We start from the raw sequence: 20,496 nt of genomic DNA on the forward strand, positions 1-20,496 counted from the left end.
GTCTGTTATTCATTTTCAGAAGTAGACTAGCGTACTCAATTTTCGTTCGCTTTATTCTGGATGCAGCGAAAATCTCCAAGCATAAATGTAACGTGGACCACGTGTGGTTCATGCAATTGGATCATATTAATGATTTACGCTAATGTCCGGTGCATGGCGGGACGGAACACCCTTCCATGCCGTTCGACTTACCTTAACAGTTTAATCGCCAAACTAGTAAAAAGCACGCTGAGTGTCGACAAAATGGGGTTAGTCCTTATTCATTCGTTTATTATTAACCTTGTAACCCCCCCTCCCCAAGTATTGGAATATAATGGCTGGGGTCATTTAGGATAGGAGTACCTCTGGTGTGAGGTGTGTGTGTGTGTGTGTGTGTGTGTGTGTGTGTGTGTGTGTGTGTGTGTGTGTGTGTGTGTGTGTGGGGGGGGGTTTAATCGTTTCATGTTCAACAATGACTCGCCTCTTTTACGGCCATTTGAAAATTAAAATGCAGCATTATTGTAAATGAGTTGTCTATAGACAAGGCGATCTTTTTCTTCTTTTTCATTTAATTTGTGGAAACTTCAATAACTCGCACTAAATTGATAATTAATTATTCTCTTTGTTTTTCTCTTGAACAGAGAAATTGGTCAATCTAAACACTGGGAACTCTACTCCCATTCCAGGTGATGGGACAATGAAGAATCTGATTTAGAAACCAATGTCATTATTCCATTCATCCATCCGTCTTTCAACCATTTATCCTGTCTAGGGTCACACTACTACTATACAGCTATTAATTATTAATAAATAAATAGCTGTATAGTAGTAACAGGAGTACCCAAAGGAAACCCCACGATGACATGGGTAGAACATGCAAACTCTACACACATGGACCCCAGGCGGAGATTTGAACCCATATTTCAGAGGTGTGAGGCATTTTATTATTATTATTATCATCATCATCATCATCATCATCATCATCATCAACAACAACACACCTCTGAAATATGGGTTCGAATCTCCGCCAGGGTTCCATGTGTGTGTAGTTTGCATGTTCTCCCTATGTCATTCTGGGGTTTCCTCTGGGTACTCCCGTCCCTCTTCATCCCCCCAGCCCAAAAACATTCTGAGGTTAATCGGAGTTAGCAGATTGCCCATAGGTGTAAATGGTGTGCGAGGCACACAACAACGTGCTGTTCGAGAAACCTTCTTACAGAGCTGGAGATAACGCGATGTAGCAGTAGGGGGAGACAGAGTCCATCGCGAACGGTGCACTATGTACCTACTCAGGAGGAGATACCAAGACGTGCTCAGTGTTTGGAGAAGTCAAACGAAAGAAACACACCAGGGGGCTGTTCCACGAAGCGAGCTAACCTCAAAAGCCAGGCTTATTTCGACTTAATTTTTTCAAATTCGGTTCCACGAACGAGGCTAACTTGAAGCTCCGCTTAGTTACTATGTCAACATATGCTCTTGGACAAGCCTGCTCCGTGGCAGGTTAGCTGTGAAGCTTATTTTAACTTGATGAATATGATTGGACAAGTCATGTGATGTCACAGCACGACATTCTGCGTGGCTGGGAATATTCTAATACTGTTCTCCCTCTCTCACTCTCTCTCTCCCTCACTCACACACATCGACCTTCCTATATAAAATTATTACAGATTACATGCAGATGATTCCAATTACTCAGAAAGTTTAAAATGACAAGGAGTGCATTGAAGGCTTTCACATGAATAACCATGGCGTGCCCGTTTATTCATAATCCAGCTGATGAGGGAGCGCGGCTCATTCGTAGAGCTTTAAGGCAACAGGTTCCACAAGTACTTCGGCCCAGGATAGATCCGTTGCATTTTCCGGATGATTATTTATACGAGCGCTATAGATTTAGTAGATGCAGTATTGCACATTTGTGTCAGTTATTGGAACCTTACATTTCTAAAAACACACGTCGCTCTAAAGCCCTTACGGTTGCACAGTCTTTGTGTATCGCTTTGCGTTACTTTGCCAGTGGTTCATTTCTGTGAAGTGTGGGGGGTGCTGAACATTTAAGCAAAGCTACAGTGTGCCGTGAAATCAGGAAGGTTTACTTTGCGTTAAAGTCCTTTTTAAACGTATTCATTACCTTTCCTGGCCACCGAGGAATTCTTGCCATTAAGGAAACTTTCTTTGGAATTAATGGTGCTGAATCTTTAAACATCTACTCAATTACAACACATAAATCGTTACCTGACAAGTAACTGAATTTAATTTGTCAGTCTTTCCTAACGTCATTGGAGCCATTGACTGTACACACATGAGGATAAAGGCTCCAGCAAGTAAGTCAACTAAAATTCACAAATACACTACAGTTTATTATACTACAGTCTAATGTGTTTACATTCATTCTGTTGTAGGAATTTTTCCTGGTGTGCTGCTTGGTGACAGAGGGTACCCATGTCTACTCTTCTCACACCATATACAGATCCGGCAATACAAGCAGAAAGATATTTCAACCATGCCCATTGTAAGACAAGGGCACGCATTGAAATGACATTTGGACAGTTAAAATCCAGGTTTAACTGCCTGCAGCATTTCAGAGTTACACCATACAGAACGCTTGACATTGTAGTAGCCTATGCAATTATGCATGATGTAGCAATACTGCAGCAGGAGTGTATGCCAATAATGATGCAGGATGAGCAATGGGAAGAGGGCATAGCAGTAGAAGACCACATGGATGGTAGAGTGTACACAAACACAGATTTTGGTTGATTTTGTTGTAAATTTAATTTATGTATTTCCCCCCCCCCCCAAGAAACAACAATTAGAGACATTTCTTCATTTTTATTTAATCTTTCATATCCTGTTGGGGGCAGCATTTACAACAGTGAACACTGAATGTAGACATTAAAGTGATGTTAACCACTTACATCTCTCTCCAGCTTTTTTATTTTCAGTTGTCTATATTCAAGGTCTGCTTTTCCAACTTATATTTCCTGGATCAAATACCTCTTGTAAATAGCACGGATATCTGTCTCATTAGAAGGAAAAAATAAGAATTATTCATTCATTCTTATGAATTACATTAAACAGTTTATTACCTTCTTCCTTTGACGGTCTGAGTACATGCGGGTTGTGCTGATGAGGGCTGAGTGTCACCCTCCTAGTTCTTCAGACTCCTGTACACAGCAAATACTGCATGGGTTTATAAGGAAGAGACTAAACTATTTTGCAGCGAATAACATTTAAGTTTATACGGCTAGCATTTCTGAGCAAACAGAAACCGTTTCCTCACTCTCCTGTGTCGTGGATGGCCCAGCGGTCTGCGAACAGGGAACATTTGTGGTCATGGTAAATATAACCAACAATGTAATAAAATTCAACTTTAGTCACATACAAAGTACGACATGCAGTGGTATGCTTATTGCTGTACAATGCCTGACTAAGTATTAACAGTACAACTAAAGTAAAAGTATTTCCATTACAAGCGAGACTTAACTTACAGAATTAACTTAAGTGAACAAAAACCACAATACCAACACAAGATGGCAAATCGGTATGGTAGGCTTATTCTTGATGTGACCGAAAAACAAACGTCAAAGTGATTACAGATGCTCTGTGCATTCACATGCTAGCCAGGAAGGTTTGCACCAATGGTCCTGGCTTCAGGATGACAACTTGGGGCAAGATCCAGGCAATGCCACGCTCTCACAAGTTACCGTGTTTTTCATTTACAAAATATCCTCCCAAACGACATTCTACCTGATGTATAAAAATTAATAACGTGGTTAAACAATTAGAAACAACTCTCAGGACAAAACCGAAGATTAAGCTTTTTTATGTAAACTGTAATAAAATACAGCATGGTGGTTAATTAAGAAATAAAACAAAACAAAAGCGGCTGACGTTGGGCAATTCAGAAAAACACAAAGAACCAATTTAATACTAATCTCAGGCTGCAATGCAGTAAACAGCATTCCTTATATATCATTCATTTCCTTATCCATCATTTTAAAAACAATCCATCTACCACAGCCCCGTATCCAGTGTAGAGCTACAGTACAAGTACAAAATGCGCAAATTTAGCGACTGGATGTTTACTTCATTTATACAACTGTATTCCACTAATTATAGCAAACATGACGTGGTTCATTTTGATACGGAATGGTGGCCAAAAGACTGGTTTAAGACATGTAGTGGAAGTGGTGGATGCTTAATCCATTTAGTCCCGTCACAAACCATCTGGATAGAAAATTATTTGGTTAACCGAAAACAGCATAATTTAATTTGTGGTTTCTCGAAGGGTTAAGGGCAGGTTAAGTCTTGGTGTCCCTATAAGGGGCAGACTAATAAAATCAGAGAATAACATGACAGAGCTCTAGCATAGCAAAACAGACAACACACCCCTCAGAGACCGGAAACTGAGAATGTCCGTCCGGTATTACTGCTCGAGTCGGTGTGTCCTCCTTGTAACATATAATTTAAAAAATATACACCGGAGACACCATGTATGTAAATTAGCCATATTAAACGTGTTCGCTTATCACATCTTGTGAGCATATTTTTTCTGTGGTGTATGTCGAGATAAGTAGGTGCTGTTTTATTGCATTTTATTTTTTGTTCTGTGGCCGCTTGTTGCAGACCGGAAGTATTAAAGGGGCGGAACTCATTCGGCCACGTATAGGGAAAAGGGAGAAACACGTATAGAAAAAGGAGGTGTGTGTATTATTATAAATATTTCTGCTTGTCTATTTGTGTCTGAATAACACTCATTTTACCCTGGCTTCCAAACGCCGTGATGAAACGCGCTAAATTCTGGTCAAACCTGGCTGATTAGTAGTCCAAATTTGCGTCTGTGTCTAAAACTGCCGCAACGAAACAGGCTAGCAGATTAGCCAGCTAGTTTAGGTTAGTTTATAAAAAATGATATGTAATCTTAGTTTAGCTACAGTTAGCCACATTAATTTCCGGATAGGATCTAGCTATGTCGCGACAACCTAGGAATGATGCCTTGTGGCGAGTTGGTAAGCAAAGATCAGGTTAGCTGATTAGCTATCGTAGCTGGTTTAGTCATTCTTGCGCGCATGTCTTGTGATGCGTGTCATGTTGTTAATCAGGTTAGGTTTAAGGGATTTCAGCGTAACCGAGCCGGCGTGACCAGTTAGTGTGCGAAGGTGAGTCTTTCGATGGAGATGTCATGCCGGTAAAGTGAATTGGATCTGCACCGTGAGCCGTTTAGCACAGCCCCGCCTGTATCATTTATTTACATGTATCCAAACGGGTTTGATTCAGTAACCCCTCGAGAGCTCGTATAATTCAGGGTAAGCGTCTATTTCGATGGTACACCAGCATACCTTCTCTATGGTACTTGAACCAATACTCTTCGCTTTGCGTAGTTTTACTGTTATTAGACAAAGGTCCCCGGGGAAATCGAATCCGCCCCCTGTTCCGCTGGTTTGATATGTTACGCTGTTTTTATTACTGTCTTGGCACAGAAACCGCGTATGATTTTTTTCATTCTCATCAGTAGAGACCTTTAATGGCTTATAAGGTTAAGTATTATAATGAATATTAAATGCTGTAGTTTTACATTTCCTTTTCGTATTTATTTGAACTGTTATCGTTACACGTTTGATCGCCTGCCACCTCTAAGTTTTGTTCACATTGCAGTGTCTTTGTGATTAGTATTTGTTGCTATCTTGGTGACCTAAAGGTGTTTCCTTACATAACCCACAGCACTGGATTCTCTTCCCTGGAAATCGGCTCATACCAGTACTCCCCTTTAGCAACTGCAGCATGAGGATGGTGTAATAACAACCAGCAGTCTCACTTGTGTGGACGGCGTGCAGGAGCACTCCATCCCAGATTGGCCTTTGGTGACAGTTGGACGCAATGATGGAAGTTGAATCCCCACCAAAGGATTTGGTGCCGCAAACCAAAGAGAGTGATGCGGATCCCGCTACCGGTCACCTGGGAACAGTGGGAAAGCTGGACCCTGCTGGGGACATGGTTAATGGTGAGCACTGTTGTAAACATCCTCCATATAAATTAACATCAATCATTCTTGACAGTTTGAGTGGGCAGGTTGCTTGAGAGTGTCGCTTCACACAGTTGCGTTTTAATTACCTCTGACGCATGCCTCTGAAGCGTGGTTCTCCGTGTGCATGGTGTGGGGCCTTCATCACCCGTCAAGCTCGGCAGAGATGACTGGCGTTGAATCGGCTTTGTACAATGGAGGTGCTGCATGCGGCATTCGCCGTTTCAGTCAAGCGTTTTGTGCCAAACAAAGGCTGGACGTTGTGGGGAAAAAAAGGAATCGAGTCACACTGAGTGCTGAGGGAGGGTTTGAACATTTGTGTCGGTGTAGTTTGCTCTAGCACAGTAAATGGATAATGAAAGGAAATTAAAATGCCTTTCATTCTTGTTGTATTTCTTGCATAGAGAGTGCCTTGTGGGGAAAGTCTGCGAGTGCAGAATGCAGCGGCGGCTAACTTGTGCCTGGGTTTGGGGTTTAAGAGCAGCCAGCTGGCAGCTGGACGTGTCGTCAGTTTTAGCAAGCCCAGCTGTGGCGGTTGGCACAGACATGGGCGTGGTGCCCTCGCTGCAGGCTTAGCAGACGACTGGTCTCCATCGCCTGCCACGTCCTGCTGGGTGTTGGCCCTGGTCTCTAGTTACACATCCCTTAACTGGCTGGATCGCAGCCCTCGGTAGAGATGATGAACGGGCTGCTCTGCTGAGCCTGTCTGGGGGGGACAACGGAATATCGCCACCCCCCCGAAGGAGCTGTACGACGTATGACGCATGCTAATGATGTCCTGGCATCCCCAGGTTGAGGAATGGGGGCAGGTAGCTTAACCCGTGTCAAAGTGGCTAATCTTCAAGCACATGTTCTAAATCGGCTGCTCGATAAGCGACTAGTGTGTTATTTTACACTATAAATCTCTCTGTAATGTTTCTCTGGATGAGCCGGCCAAAGGAGGCTAAGCAGTGGCCTTGGGAGTCACCCGGACCTCGCCCCCTGAGCCACTGACTTCCTGGTTCTGTCGCTCCCTCCTTCCCAGGTCCCGTCCAGCCAGAGGAGGCGCCTAATGGACACAGAGCGGCCAGAGGGCACGACCCCCCTCCTCCGCAAGCCCCCCCCAGCGCAGAGCTGTCTCCAGGTGTGGCCGCTTTCTGTCACAGCCTAGCGAGGGGGCCTGAGGGCGCTAATGGCGAGGGTGCCGTTCGCTCGGGCGACTCGCTGCTGTCGCTCAGAATAAGCATACCTATGCAGGAGACTGAATTGTGTAAGCATACGTGCTCCGAGTGCTGCCCGTCCCCCATCCCCGCAACCCCTTCTTTTTGCTATTTTGGTATGTTCCGTGGCTGACCAAATCCTCCCTCTTAATCCCCCCTTGCTTGTGCTGAAGTGGTGCTAACCAGCCTCCCTTCTGCCCCCCTCTTGTCCTTTTTTGGGTGGTTAACGGTAGTGGGCTTGTTTTAAAGAGCCTTGGTTGTTCCTCCCCCACCTCTAATGGTATGTTGGCTATTGTCCTGTTAAAACATGCACAGTGACTGTGGCTAAGCTTTTAAAACCTGCAGTCGGCATCTTTCTGACCCCTTTCTCTGGAACGTGGTCGCCATTAGCTCTGTAATGTGGTAAACGTTAAATATGACTGGCGAGATGCCGTGCTGATGACAGCAGTGTTTGTCCCTGTAGTCTCTCTTAAGCTGTGGTTTCCAGTTAGCTGCTCTTGTATTGGTTTACCTTGAAGTTTTTGGTAAAAGGGCACTATATTGAAGAAGGGGGGTATTTTGTGCCGCCACAGCTTGTGTAAAATGATAAACTCAGTATCCCGGCCCTGTATGTGCCTCTCACACTCACTGTGTTAGAGAGCAGAACACAGCATCATTTGCAGCTGGTCTCTATGGTAGCGGGTTTGTTTGTGTGAAAATGCCGTCTCCTGCTCTCCCTCTGTGCAGTTTAGAGATGCTTTTTCTGTAATGTTCCCCACTTTGTTTTTCTGAACGGCTCTCGTCGTATTCTGTCCTCTCCGTTGATTCAGGGAGTCCGTTTTCCCTGCATATTCAGGCGGCGTTTAGCATTGGTTTACTATTTGGCGGTGCTTTGATCCTGTGCCGGCGTCTGTACTCCCGCGGTATCTTTGTGCCGTTACATTAGTCTGGCTTTCCTGCCATGCTCTCCTGAGCTGGCCAAGCTCTGTCGCTGAAAAGGACGGAGGTGAGGGCAACACAGCTGCAGGGTCACACTCATTCCTGGGGGGGGGGTATCGTCCCCCTTCTCCTGTCTCTTATATTCATGGTCGTAGTATTACATGCGTGAATGCCATTTGCAGTCCCCTGGTACCCATCCAGATTAGAGGGGGTGTCCGAGGAATGCCGGTGCAAACTAACACAGCCTCCCCCAAGCAATTGTCCTGCATGTGTGGGGAAGATGGTGGCGCAGGAAGTAGTGCTACCGTTCAGCAACCGGAGGGTTGCAGGTTCGAGCCCTGGTTCCTCCTGACCCCATCGAAGTGTTCTTACGCAAGACACTGAACCCCAAATTGTTCCCGGTGTGCAGGTCGGTGCCATTTTCTACTCGTAAGAGTAGAAAAGCGCCATGTAAATGCAGTCCATTTACCATTCCTGCATGTGAGGTGCTGGGGGTGTGTGTGTCTCTTTGCTGTGCCCATACTGACTGCATGTACCCAGAGCCAGGCAGTTTGGAGTCTGTGCTGTCATTCAAGCTGCACACCACCCGTGAAATGTGGGGGGGGGGGGTCTTTAATAGTTAGTCTTTCAGTGGTTTGGTTATGTAATCGAGGGGGGGGGGATCTGTGTGCCCCACTTGGAGTCCGGGCAGCAGCTTGAAGGACCTCACCTCCTGCCCACCAAACTGCCCGCCACATCCCCGTCGGCCCTGCCCGCTTTTAAAGTTCCTCTCCCCATAGCCACTGTGGAGCCCTCCTTAGAGCTTGAGAGCGAGGAGCAGATCCGCCTGGCTGCCCGGCGTCGTCTGGAGGAACAGCTGAAGCAGTACAGGGTGAAGAGGCATCAGGAGCGGGTGAGTGGATCAGCTCAGCGGGCTGGGGGCCTGTGTGGGCTGGGGGCCTGTGTGGGCTGGGGGCCTGTGTGGGCTGGGGGCCTGTGTGGGCTGGGGGCCTGTGTGGGCTGGGGGCCTGTGTGGGCTGGGCGAGTCTTAAACCTAAAGACACTTCTTCCTCCAGTCTTGCCACTCCACACCCAGAAGCCGGACCTCCAGCACTCTGGACCCGGAGCTGATGCTGCACCCCGAGAGTCTCCCCCGAGCCAGCACCGTCTCCATGACCAAGGAGTACTCCTTCTTGCGGACCAGCGTACCACGGGGCCCCAAGCTGGGCAGCCTGGGCATACCAGCCCCCCGTGAGCGCAAGGCGGCACCAAGGAAAGCCCCGCACTCCAGCAGGATCCATTCACTGGCCGACTACAGGAGCCCCGAGGCAGTGGGAGGTGGGGGGGCCGGTGTGGGAGGTGTTGCGGCAGACACCTCCTCCAGCTCCCTGCAGTCCACCAGGAGCACGTCGTCCACGGTGTCGGAGGTCAGCGCTGCGTCAGAGACTTATGAAGTGGACGGGGCCCGGGCAGACGGCAACGACAGCGACAGCTCGTCCTACAGCAGCCTGTCGATCGCGGGGACCTATGCAGTGCCCCAGGGGGCGCCATACACCATAAACGGCCAGGAGTTGGCTCCCGAAGAGGTGGGCCACTTCCCGTCCCTGAGGGAGGTGTTACATGCCGCGGAGGAGGAGCAGCGGCTGCAGGAGCGTGAGCCGGAGGTTGATGGGGAGCCACGCAGCCGCAGGGACAGCTTCTCCAGCAGGTGCGTGGCGGCTGGTCGGGGTGGGGGGGAGGCGGCTGGGCCCGTGGGGGGGCGCCATCTGAGCATTCCTATGCCCTCTACAGCGTGTCCATGGGAAGCTCCGTGATGGGTGGCCATGACGAAATGCTGCAGGTTCTGAAGGAGAAGATGCGCTTGGAGGGCCAGCTGGAGAGCCTGTCTTCAGAGGCCAACCAGGTGAGAGAGTCTATTCACAGGCGTTCCCCCAGTTCACAGGGCCAGTCTGCATGTTCTCCCTGACACCCCCCCTCCCACCCCAGGCCCTCAAGGAGAAGACAGAGCTCCAGGCCCAGCTGGCTGCCGTCAGCGCCCAGCTACAGGCCCAGGCGGAGCTGTCCCAAGCCAGCCAGGAGAAGCAGAGCTCCCTCAGCACGGAGGTGGGGGCACTGCGGCAGAGCTGCTCCCAGCTGGAGCGGGCCATGGTGGAGCTCCAGGGCAGCCTGGAGAGTAAGAACACCAGCCTGGCATCGCTGGCCAATGACCTGCAGGTGGCAGAGCAGCAGTACCAGAGGCTCATGGGAAAGCTGGAGGAGATGCAGCAGATGGTGGCGTCCAGGGACAAGTCGGGTATGTATCTCCTCCTCTGAAGCAGGAGGTTCTCCCGGGTGATTTACTCACAGCTGCGGGGGCTTAACCGGGGTCTGTGGTGCAGTCCAGGACCTGCGTCAGCAAATGGGCAGCCTGCAGGGCCAACTCCAGCAGGTGCAGCTGGAGCGCAGCAGCCTGCAGAGCAAGCTGAAGGCCTCGCAGGCTGAGATCGCCTCCCTGCAGCACGTCCGTCAGTGGTATCAGCAGCAGCTGGCCCTGGCACAGGAGGCCCGGGTGCGGCTGCAGAGCGAGATGGCCAACATGCAGGTGCGTGCAAGACGTTCCTGAGGCTTGATCCTGTCGGATGGAAGTGGAGGACACTGCTGGAGGGAGTTCTGTGTCTTTGGTTTCACCCAGGCAGGGAAAATGACACAGGCCGGAGAGCTGGAGCACCTGAAGCTAGAGAATGTGAGCCTGTCCCATCAGCTGACAGAGACGCAGCACCGCTCCATTAAGGAGAAGGAGCGCATTGCTGCTCAGCTCCAGAGCATCGAGGTCAGTCCTCACCCACGGCCAGCCCCCCTTGCCCCACCCCATCCCTGCACCCCCGGCGCCAACCTCTTACCCTGTTCGGATTCAGGCTGACATGCTGGACCAGGAGGCCGCCTTCATGCAAATCCAGGATGCCAAGTCCATGGTTGAAGATGACCTCCAACACAAGCTGGAGGAATTCGAGGAGGAGCGGGAACACCTGCAGAAACTGGCCAGCTCGGCTACTTCCCTGGAACGGGAGCTAGAGCAGGTAGGTCGGACCTGCTGGTCTGGATCCTGGGTGATTCCGGGTGATCAGAGGTGATCCACGGTTCCAGAGATATCGAGAGGGGGTTGCCAGCTCCATGATGTATCACCGTGGTACCAGCTGGTCATTGACAGGGTGAAGAGAAAACTCAATAAATGAATGATGGTGACCTTGGAGAAGTTGAGCTATTAAAAAATAACTCGCTTTTAAAATCAGCAGAAACTACTGACACAATGAGCCCTTTCAGGCTGCCTCCTGATGTTCAGCCTGTTAGATCCCTGTAGCTTCATGTTGCCAGGGCGACTGCCGGGCTGCGCTGATGTTGCTGATGCATGCAGGTGAAGCTGATGCTGACCCAGAAGGATGTGCAGCTGGAGGCCCTGCAGAAGGAACACCTGGAGCTGATGAGGCAGCTGACCAGCACCCAGGAAAGCCTCCAGACCAAAGAGCGCTCCCTGGACCAGCTGGAGGCCCGCTACCTGGAGCTGGAGGCCCAGCTGGCTGAGCTGCAGGAGGACGCTACTGCCAAGGAGGATGCCATCCAGTTCCTGCAAAATGAGAAGATTGTCCTGGAGGTGGCGCTGCAGGCGGCGCGGGCCGACAAGGGCGAGCTGGATGAGGGAGCACAGAGACTGGGCGAGGGCGTGCTGGTGGCTGCCGATGTGTTAGATCAGCTCCGACAGGAAGTTCAGGTCAAGGCTTCTCAGGTGAGAGCTGCGGCCGGTCCGTACTTCTGCAGGGGCGAGCCGGGGGTGTCACTGACATGACCGTCTCCCTGCTCATCCTCAAGGTGGAAAGCATGCAGAAGGAGAACGGCGTTCTGAAGAAGCAGGCCCAGAAGCTGAAGGAACAATACACGCAGCAGAAGGTACGCGGCCCGTGCCACACCACCCTGTGATCCTCTGCAGGGGCGGCACTCAAACTCCACTCCTCGCCTACCCTGCAGGTGATGGTGGAAGCCTACCGCAGGGACGCCACCTCCAAAGACCAGCTGATCAGCGAGCTGAAAGCCTCCAAGAAGAGGCTGCTGGCTGAGGTGAAGGAGCTGAAGCAGGAGGTGCTCAGTGCCCAGGGGGAGAAGGCAGCGGCCGAGCTGGAACTGCAGAGGCTCAAGGCCGAGGCGTCCCGTGTCCAGGAGCAGATGAGCAGCTTGGAGGGACACCTGCAGGCCATCCAGGGCGAGCGAGACCAGCTGGAGGCTCAGATTCAGGTAGGTGTCCCGGCAAAGTGGCCCAGGCTGAGCCAGGAGACGGTGGGCGATGAGGGCTGTGCCATCTGGCCCTAAACAATCGAGAGTGGTTAAATAGCTGGAACACGGAAATCGTGTTCCCTTAGTTTTCTTCCCTGGGGGGGGTTATTAACCTGCAATGTAGTCACAATGGCAGGCCCAGTTCCTGAGCCTTACTAGGCGTTAGGCCCGGTGCACCCAATGGTTCTTCGAGCAGAAACTCTGAAACCTCAGTTAGGTTTTCCTTGTTGACCAAAGTACCGGTCCGTTGACAGTCGCTGCAGCTGGATCGAAACCAGCTGGCCACTGTGACCGAGGAGAACCGGGAGCTGAGGAACCAAGTGGAGCAGATGCAGCAAGAAGCCAAAAAGTGAGAGCGCAGGGATGGTGGTGTCCATTGACGCTGTGCACAGGCCGGTCTGTCACATGTGGGGGGCCTTCTTGCGTGTGTCTGGACCTGATCAACGTCCCGTGGCTTCTTGTGCCCTCAGGGCCATCTCTGAACAGAAGGTGAGGATGAAGAAGCTGGGAACGGACTTGACCAGCGCCCAGAAGGAGATGAAGGCCAAGCACAAGGCCTACGAGACAGCGGTGGGCATCCTGAGCCGCCGCCTGCAAGAGGCGCTCACCGACAAAGAGGCTGCAGAGGCGGAGCTAACCAAACTCAAGGCCCAGGTCTCAGATGGGGGTAACGACCAGGCCTTACAGGTAGGCCTTTCGAAGCAGCAGATGGTTCCTCTGATCCTTTTTGAAGGCAGCTTTATGACGGTGATGCCTCCCAACTTTTCCAGGAGAAAATAGACTCCCTTCAGTCCGAACTTCAGACAGTCAACCACAGCAAGGCAGCATTGGAGAAGGAGCTACAGGAGGTCATCACTCTCACTAGTACAGAATTGGAGGAGTACCAGGAGAAAGTCCTAGAGCTGGAAGACGAGGTGAGATCCTGGGCATGGGAGCCAATGGTGAGGAGCATGCCTGATGCGAATTGGCCTTTGATCAAATTCTGTGTGTGTGCAGCTGCAGGAGTCCAGGTGCTTTAAGAAAAGGATGCGGCGTTTGGAGGAGGCCAATAAGAAACTGTCTCTGGAGCTGGAACACGAGAAGGGGAAGTTGGCAGGGCTGGGGCAGTCCCATAATGCCCTGCGAGAACACGCCAACATCCTGGAGACGGCCCTGGCCAAAAGGGAAGCAGACCTGGTCCAGCTCAACCTGCAGGTGATTTCTCTGGCCCCTGAGCTCCCACCACACTAGAGCTCTTCTGCTGGTAGACTAGGCTTGCTTTTCTTCTCTAATTACTGCTTTAAATGGTTTGGTTTTTTTTTTTTCTTTCCCTCGAAGGTCCAAGCTGTTTTGAAACGTAAAGAGGAGGAAGACGAGCAGATGAGACAGCTGGTCCAGTCACTACAAACTGCTCTGGAAAAGGAGAAGGTCAAAGTTCAAGATCTCAAAGAGCAGGTGAGAAGAACATGGTCAGCAGCTACTCACTCACACCGGAGAGCCAGTGATTAAATGCGCTTAATTAATGTCACGTCTGGCTTGGGAGAGTCTTAAGGCAGTTTTACCTCTTGACGGTTGAATGAATACATGAACACTAACGCCAGTGCTTCTGGAAGCTCTGGTTTTCGAGATTTCAGGATGAGCCTTAAGGTCAGTTCTGTTGGAGTGCCGGTTGCCCTGTTTGCGTCTGGGCACAGGATATCCTCTCTCTCCCTGCAGCTGGCTGCAGCCAAAGCGGAGGCCGCCCACAACCGAAGACACTACAGAGCGGCCATGCTGGAGCTGGCAGAGATCAAGAAAGACCTGCAGACCAAAGAGGAGCTGATCAGTACCCTGCGGCTTGAAGCGGAACAGCTGCAGTGAGTGTGGCATAGTCCCGGGTCCCTCCACGCACCAGAGGTGGAAATTTCAGGTCCAGAAAGTGAAAATCCAGTCCAAGATTTTGTTTCAACCAACCATTTGAGTATAAAGAGTCACAGAGTACTCGGCTGCTTGGTTGAAGCAAAATCTTGGACTGGATTTTTACTTTCTGGACCTGAAATTTCCACCTCTGCCACGCACTCTCAGAATGGTTTGTGCCATTTGAGGGAGCTTTAACTTTATTATCATTATTATTTTTATAATTCTGTTTAGGAGCCAGGACGACAGGCACTCACAGGAGGTGTCCCGCTTCCAGGAGGAGCTGGCCCAGGCCCACGTCCAGCTGCAGGTCCTACAGAAGCAGTTGGAGGAACAGCTCAGCAAGCAGCCTCTTGCCAACCAGGAGGTAGAGACGGGGCTGAAGGTAGGACTCTGGGGGGCCATACAAGGCCAGAGGCCTGACATGGGACCCTCTCCCTGCAGGTGGAGGACCTGAAATGGGAGGTGGAGCAGAAGCAACGGGAGATCGAAGCCCAAAAGCAGCAGCTGGAGCTGACGGAGCAGTGCAGCCAGAGGGAACTAGAGAACCTGCAGAGCTCCCTGCAGGTGAGTGGAGCTGCCTCTTCGGGATTCACAGACGCTGAGTGATGCTTCCCAATCTCTCATTTGAAATTCACCTCTTTGGTCACATCCAGAGTCAGTTTGCTAAGGCAGACGTCTAGGATCAGCACTGGAGTTATGAAACATTTTCAGTCAGAATCTTTTAAATGCAGTTTTATAAGCATGGCATACAGATAATTAGAAGGGCACACAGAGGGAAAGTATGAGTGATCATTGGGTAAGTCTCTTTATAAGTAATAAGTAATGCCTTAATACAAAATCTGAAATAAGAAAAAATGTTTTAAAAAAGATTTAAAAAAATAGAACAAAATCCAATCCCCACATAATCATTGCCAGTAGATTGTGCACAAAGCAACCCACCCATTACTGTCAACAGATTATACACAGGTGTCTATCCATCACCTCCGTAACCCACATCACATTGGTAGGTAACATGCATAAACAGAGTTTCACAGTCACATCTTCATAAGCTCTGGAATTTATTCAAAACATTTATTCCCCATATTTAAAAAAACAATTTCACTGGAGCATCGGAGTGATATTCTGATTTTTCTCTAGTTTTAAGCATGACATAATGTCTGTTAGCCATTGAGCATGAGTGGGCGGGGCAACATCCTTCCACTTCAACAGGATAGGCCGCCGGGCTAGTAGGGAAGCGAAAGATGGGGCACGATGCTTTTCTGGCGCCAGTTGTACTTCACCTCCTATAAACCTGAATGGCGCAAACAGAGGGTCTGGCTTCAAAGTTACACCAGAATGCTGGGACAGGGTGCGAAGGATCTTCAACCAGAATTGAGCACAACTTTGAACTGAATCAGACAATCACGATTGCCTAAGCCTGTCCACAGGTATATGTCTCAAACCCATGACCACTCCATATACTGTAGGAAGGAGATAAGTCTGGGTCTAAGGAAATGACAATGTCAACAATTGTGTCCGTTGATACGGACAAGGTGGGTAATACAGAAAGGATATAGTGCCTTATCTGTAGATACCTATAGAAATTGCATTTAGGGAGATTGAATTTTTTACTTAGCAGCTCAAATGGCACCAAAGTATTATCTATAAATAGGTTTCTGAAGCATATAATACCCTTTATGTGCCAATTCTGAGAAACAGGGTCCTGGGTGGACGGTTTTAAACAAATGATTTGATGTGATAGGGATGGTAAGTCACATAGTCCAAAGCATTTCGTGAATCGAGCCCATATTCTTAAGGAGTGTTTGACCACTGGGTTCTTAATAGAGTTCAACGAAGGAATGGGTAGTGAAGAGTCAAGTAATGCAGGAATAGATATTTTATTCTTGGAGCGCACTTCCGTACCTACCCAGTCAGGACAGTCAGACCGATTATGAAAAAAATTGCCAGAATGAACGAGAGCTCAGGTTTACAGGCCAATAGTAGGAGCGAAAATTTGGAAGAGCGAAACCACCGGCAGCTTTTGTTTTTTGAAGGTCAGCCTTATTCAGATGTGGGTGTTTGTTTAGCCAAATATAGGACTAGATAATTGAATCATGTTGGTTAAAGAAAGACTTGGGAATTGAAATTCTTAGAGCTTGGAAAAGGTACAAAAATCTAGGTAGGATGGTCATCTTAAATGAGTTGATATGGCCAACTAGAGATATGCATATGGGTGACCATTATGAAACATTAGCTTCACTTCAATTAAATGAAGTGTAGAATTCCACACTTGAGTGAGTGAGTCCGCAATGAATGATGCTTAAATAAGGGTTTTAGAGGTGAATGACGTCGGAGTGGCTTTCTCCAGGGTATCAGGGCCGAGCTGGAGGTGGTACAGGAAGAGCTGGGCAGCACCAGGAAGGATAAGTTCATGCTACAGGCCAAGGTGGGGGAGCTGAGGAACAGCATGCGCACCCTGCTGCAGCAGAACCAGCAGCTCAAGGTGGACCTGAAGCAGAGCCGCCTGAGGAAGGTGGGTCTGGGCGTGAGGGTGGAGTCTGGCCATGTTCCCTGTAGAACCCCAGCAGGACCAGCTCTGTAGGAACAGAGACAGTTTGAGTAACTCCACCTCCCCCCTTCACCAGCAGAAGGTGGAGCTGAAAGGTGACGCCTCCAGCCCAGTGACACCGGTGAAGATCCCTGACTGCCCGGTGCCTGCGGACCTGCTGGATGAGCTGCTGAAGCCCCCCGCGTCCATCAGCAAGGAGCCACTGAACAACCTGCACAACTGTCTACGGCAGCTGAAGTAAGACAGTCTGCTCTCTGTGTGTGTGTTGGGGGGTGTGAATTTCAAGCTGTCAGTCAGTTAAATCGGGCAGTGGTTGGACAATGCATGGTAATCCTACCCCCATTGCTTTTTCTTTTATTTGAAATCTTACTTCAGACTTGAGGACACTTTAAAAACCATTACAACATTTCCGCTCTTTTTGTTCTGTGATAAGTATTTAAGATCTGAATGTATTCAAAAGAAATTAGACTGAAGTTACTGACTAAAGGGATACTGTCCATTTTAGTCTTGGCGTCGCATTTAAGACACAGATTTGTGCAGCGCAAGTGGTTAGTCTGCTCACGGTGTTTGATTTCCTGCAGACAGGAGATGGACAGTCTGCAGAAGCAGATGGAGGAGCACACTGTCACCGTGCACGAGTCCATGACCTCATGGATCAAAGCGGAAGAGGGGCTCGTCAGGTTGGACGTCCATAACAACGGGTCAGCCCCGCCCAGCGGCGTGGATGACACCACTGAAACTGACAAGGAGGGGGCGTTGTAGTAACTCAAGACGGATCCCCAGACGAAGAGCCCAAGTGGAGTTCTATCCACTCTGGCACCTTTTTGGTTTTTATTTTGAATTTTAATTTAAGTGTTTCCTTTGTCCGGTCACTGATTGCTGCAGCCAACATTTGGCATACCTAATCAATGCAGAAATGCTTGGATTGAAGCAACACTTTCTACCAGTTTAACTTTTTCTGTTGCGTGCGCTATAGTTAATTTTATCATAATTTATTTGAAATCCATGCTAATTGACAGCTGCTTTAATGGGAGGGCCCAGGCTTGTGGGTAAATTAGGGTTTTAATCGTACCTGAGGGTTGGTACCTACACTGTCTGCTACATTACAAACATGGAAGTTGCTCCTTCGAGGTTCCCCGCTGTTTTGTGGGTCCTGTTTCTGTCTCGTCTTCCTTCTGTGTGCAGAGGAGCGATGGCTGCCAGTGAGCTTTCCAACGGCTAGATACCTCCCGAACTGTTCTTCCAATTCCACCGTGCCTGTGAGCGAGACTCCATCCGGTCTGTCTGTTTGCCCGTCTTTCTCCATCTCTCCATCTTCCCACACATAATCACATTCCCTCCCCGTCCTCTGAGAGCTGTGTTTTATTCTCGAACCTGCACTACATCACACGTCGGGCTCTCCTCTCACTCTCTGCTGGCTAATACCCCATGTGCCCATCACTCAATTACTGTCTCACACTAGTAGCCAGGGCCCTCCATCCATTTAGGTCTTTGTCCTGTAGTAAACTAAAGTTCATGTTTTGGTATCTGGGTTAAAAAAAAAAAAAAGCACAGTTTTTTTGGATTGGAGTATTCTGAATGAGCACTGACTTTCCTGCATTTTGGTTAGATTAATATTTGCAAGGTTTATTTGTCATGTATGTCTCATTTCATTACCGGGTGTGAGCGCTCGCACAGCAGTGCCACGTGTAAAAAAAAAATTAAATAAATATATATGTATAAAATATATATAAATGATGTATGACCACATGGGAGATACCGAATGTTGCACGTTAAATGTTATACAATATCCTCAGGCTGATACTGTTTTGGTGAGAGGCTTTTTTTTCATGGTTATCTATGAAGTATGTTTAATTAATATATATATATATATATATATATATATATATATATATAATACTTCTCTTGCAGCCTTAAATATAAAAAGAAAAGGTTGTAAGTGTAAAATGATTTACTAAATCTTGTGTTTAATATTATTTTATTTATTTCTATGGTCGTGTTACCAGTATGATTGGGATTTTTAACTGACATTAACTTTAGGAGGATGAAGTATATTGCAGAAATAATTGGTCCATATTGCAAACATTTTGCAGGGATGCACTGTACAGCTTTTCCAAAGCTGTTAATGAACAGTACAGCTTGCTGAAGCACAGCTCGGGCCCTTAGCTTTCCCGTTACTCTGTTGACCTTGTGCGAATACGAACACTTCATTACTTTTAAAAAACAGACTTGTGTCAGTGTGTAATGAGTGTGTCGCCTTTGCCTCCAGGTCACTGGTGTTAGATTTTGTTTTATTCTGAAACAGCAGTGTTGCTCTTCTGTCTCCTGGTTTTGTGTGACAGCCTGGCAGTTCGTCCCCTCATTTCTCTGGGCTATCTGACGTACTCTGCGCTGTGAAGGCGAACCGGCGATCCCTTTTAACCGTTCACTGTAACAATGTACATATCGGAAATCCAGTGGGTGCAAGGTCTTCAAGTCTGTATATAAATGCTTGATCTCTTTCATTTCTTAAAACTGGCTATCCTGTTCATTTATTTGTTAAACTTCAACAAACTACTGTGTTTTGGTGGCGTTAATTATATGCAATAGAATGCAAAGTGGGCTAATTTATGATTTGTATTTTCTCCTCTCATAAAGCTGGTTATGCCATTTAGTGTGTGGTCTTTTAACTTGATTAAAAACTAAAAACACATCTATTGGTAATCTATATTGGTATTTTCCAAACCCATCCTTGGGGCATAATAGAACGGTCCACATTTTTGTTTTATCCCAGTTCTCAGAACACTTGAACCAAGCTATCGGAACCCTTAAACACATTACAGGTGTGCTGGGAACTATGATAAAGCAAAAATGTGGATCCGTCCAGTGTGCTCTGAGGACTGGTTTGGGAAACACTGATCGGTATGACCTTTAACATACATGTATGAGAGAGGGTATCCCATACAAAAAGTTGGTGTTAAGAAGGTTACAACCGGTTTTCGTGCGGTCGACGTCGTCCCGCCAATTCAGACGGGCGGACGTATTAATTTTAAGTTATTCCACTTGTGTGTAAGGTATGCTGTTAGAACCGGAGACAAATGTACACGCCCAGGGTTTATAAAACTCGTCTGCTGACATTACAAATATGTTACGGGTCTTTCATGAGACCGCAATATAATATTTTGTTAACAGTAACCTGAAAAATCTGAAATTCATGCTGGTTTCTTGTATCACTATTTGAAATAACCAGAATACTTAAAGTATTTCATGTAGAACTACATGTCCATTTACAGTTAAGCCCTATGAGCGCATGTTATTACACAAACTTCAATAAAGTTTTCTTTAATGTATCGTATTTTTGCCTAGGAGTGGATATCAGTAATAATTCTGAATGCTTACGGACGTGCCAGCATATAGAAGAATTTCCGAATAACCGTGGGGACGCAAGCATATACACTCGCTTATAAACAATTATGATATTTAATCATCGTTATCCCATATAAAATGAGAAAAGTGGTGACTGATAAGACAGACAAATTAAGGCGTGACCCCGAGTTTTATTCAGGCATTTACAAGGTAACCGCGGAAACCTACAACAGAATTGATACGGAAGAGTCCTGGATTTAAATTTGGGCATTAAGAAAAGTCATATCATGCAGCGTTGTGTTTCGAAAGCATAAAGCGCTTTTAAT

General features: G+C 48.0%; 1 protein-coding gene across 6 annotated transcripts; it reads left to right on the plus strand.

The window, feature by feature from the left end:
- Positions 1 to 4,576: 4,576 nt before the first annotated feature.
- On the plus strand, positions 4,577 to 20,159 carry golga3 (golgin A3). 6 transcript variants are annotated; one of them, XM_048994054.1, is made up of 24 exons: positions 4,577 to 4,680; positions 5,701 to 5,980; positions 7,026 to 7,250; positions 8,898 to 9,010; positions 9,174 to 9,805; positions 9,889 to 10,000; positions 10,084 to 10,390; positions 10,476 to 10,678; positions 10,769 to 10,906; positions 10,992 to 11,153; positions 11,489 to 11,857; positions 11,941 to 12,018; positions 12,097 to 12,360; positions 12,654 to 12,748; positions 12,870 to 13,086; positions 13,170 to 13,313; positions 13,396 to 13,593; positions 13,717 to 13,833; positions 14,095 to 14,234; positions 14,509 to 14,641; positions 14,719 to 14,841; positions 16,625 to 16,789; positions 16,902 to 17,062; positions 17,407 to 20,159. In XM_048994054.1, exons 2-24 carry the CDS (start codon positions 5,857 to 5,859, stop codon positions 17,585 to 17,587), a joined length of 4,401 nt encoding a protein of 1,466 aa, XP_048850011.1. In that variant the 5' UTR covers positions 4,577 to 4,680; positions 5,701 to 5,856; the 3' UTR covers positions 17,588 to 20,159. The 6 variants fall into 6 exon arrangements, with proteins under 6 accessions (XP_048850011.1, XP_048850034.1, XP_048850043.1 ...); XM_048994077.1 differs by having other exon boundaries at positions 16,905 to 17,062; XM_048994086.1 differs by having other exon boundaries at positions 7,026 to 7,124.
- The last annotated feature ends 337 nt before the right edge of the window (positions 20,160 to 20,496 follow it).

This window comes from Brienomyrus brachyistius, chromosome 2 (genome assembly GCF_023856365.1).
Source record: "Brienomyrus brachyistius isolate T26 chromosome 2, BBRACH_0.4, whole genome shotgun sequence".
Lineage (NCBI taxonomy): Eukaryota > Metazoa > Chordata > Actinopteri > Osteoglossiformes > Mormyridae > Brienomyrus > Brienomyrus brachyistius.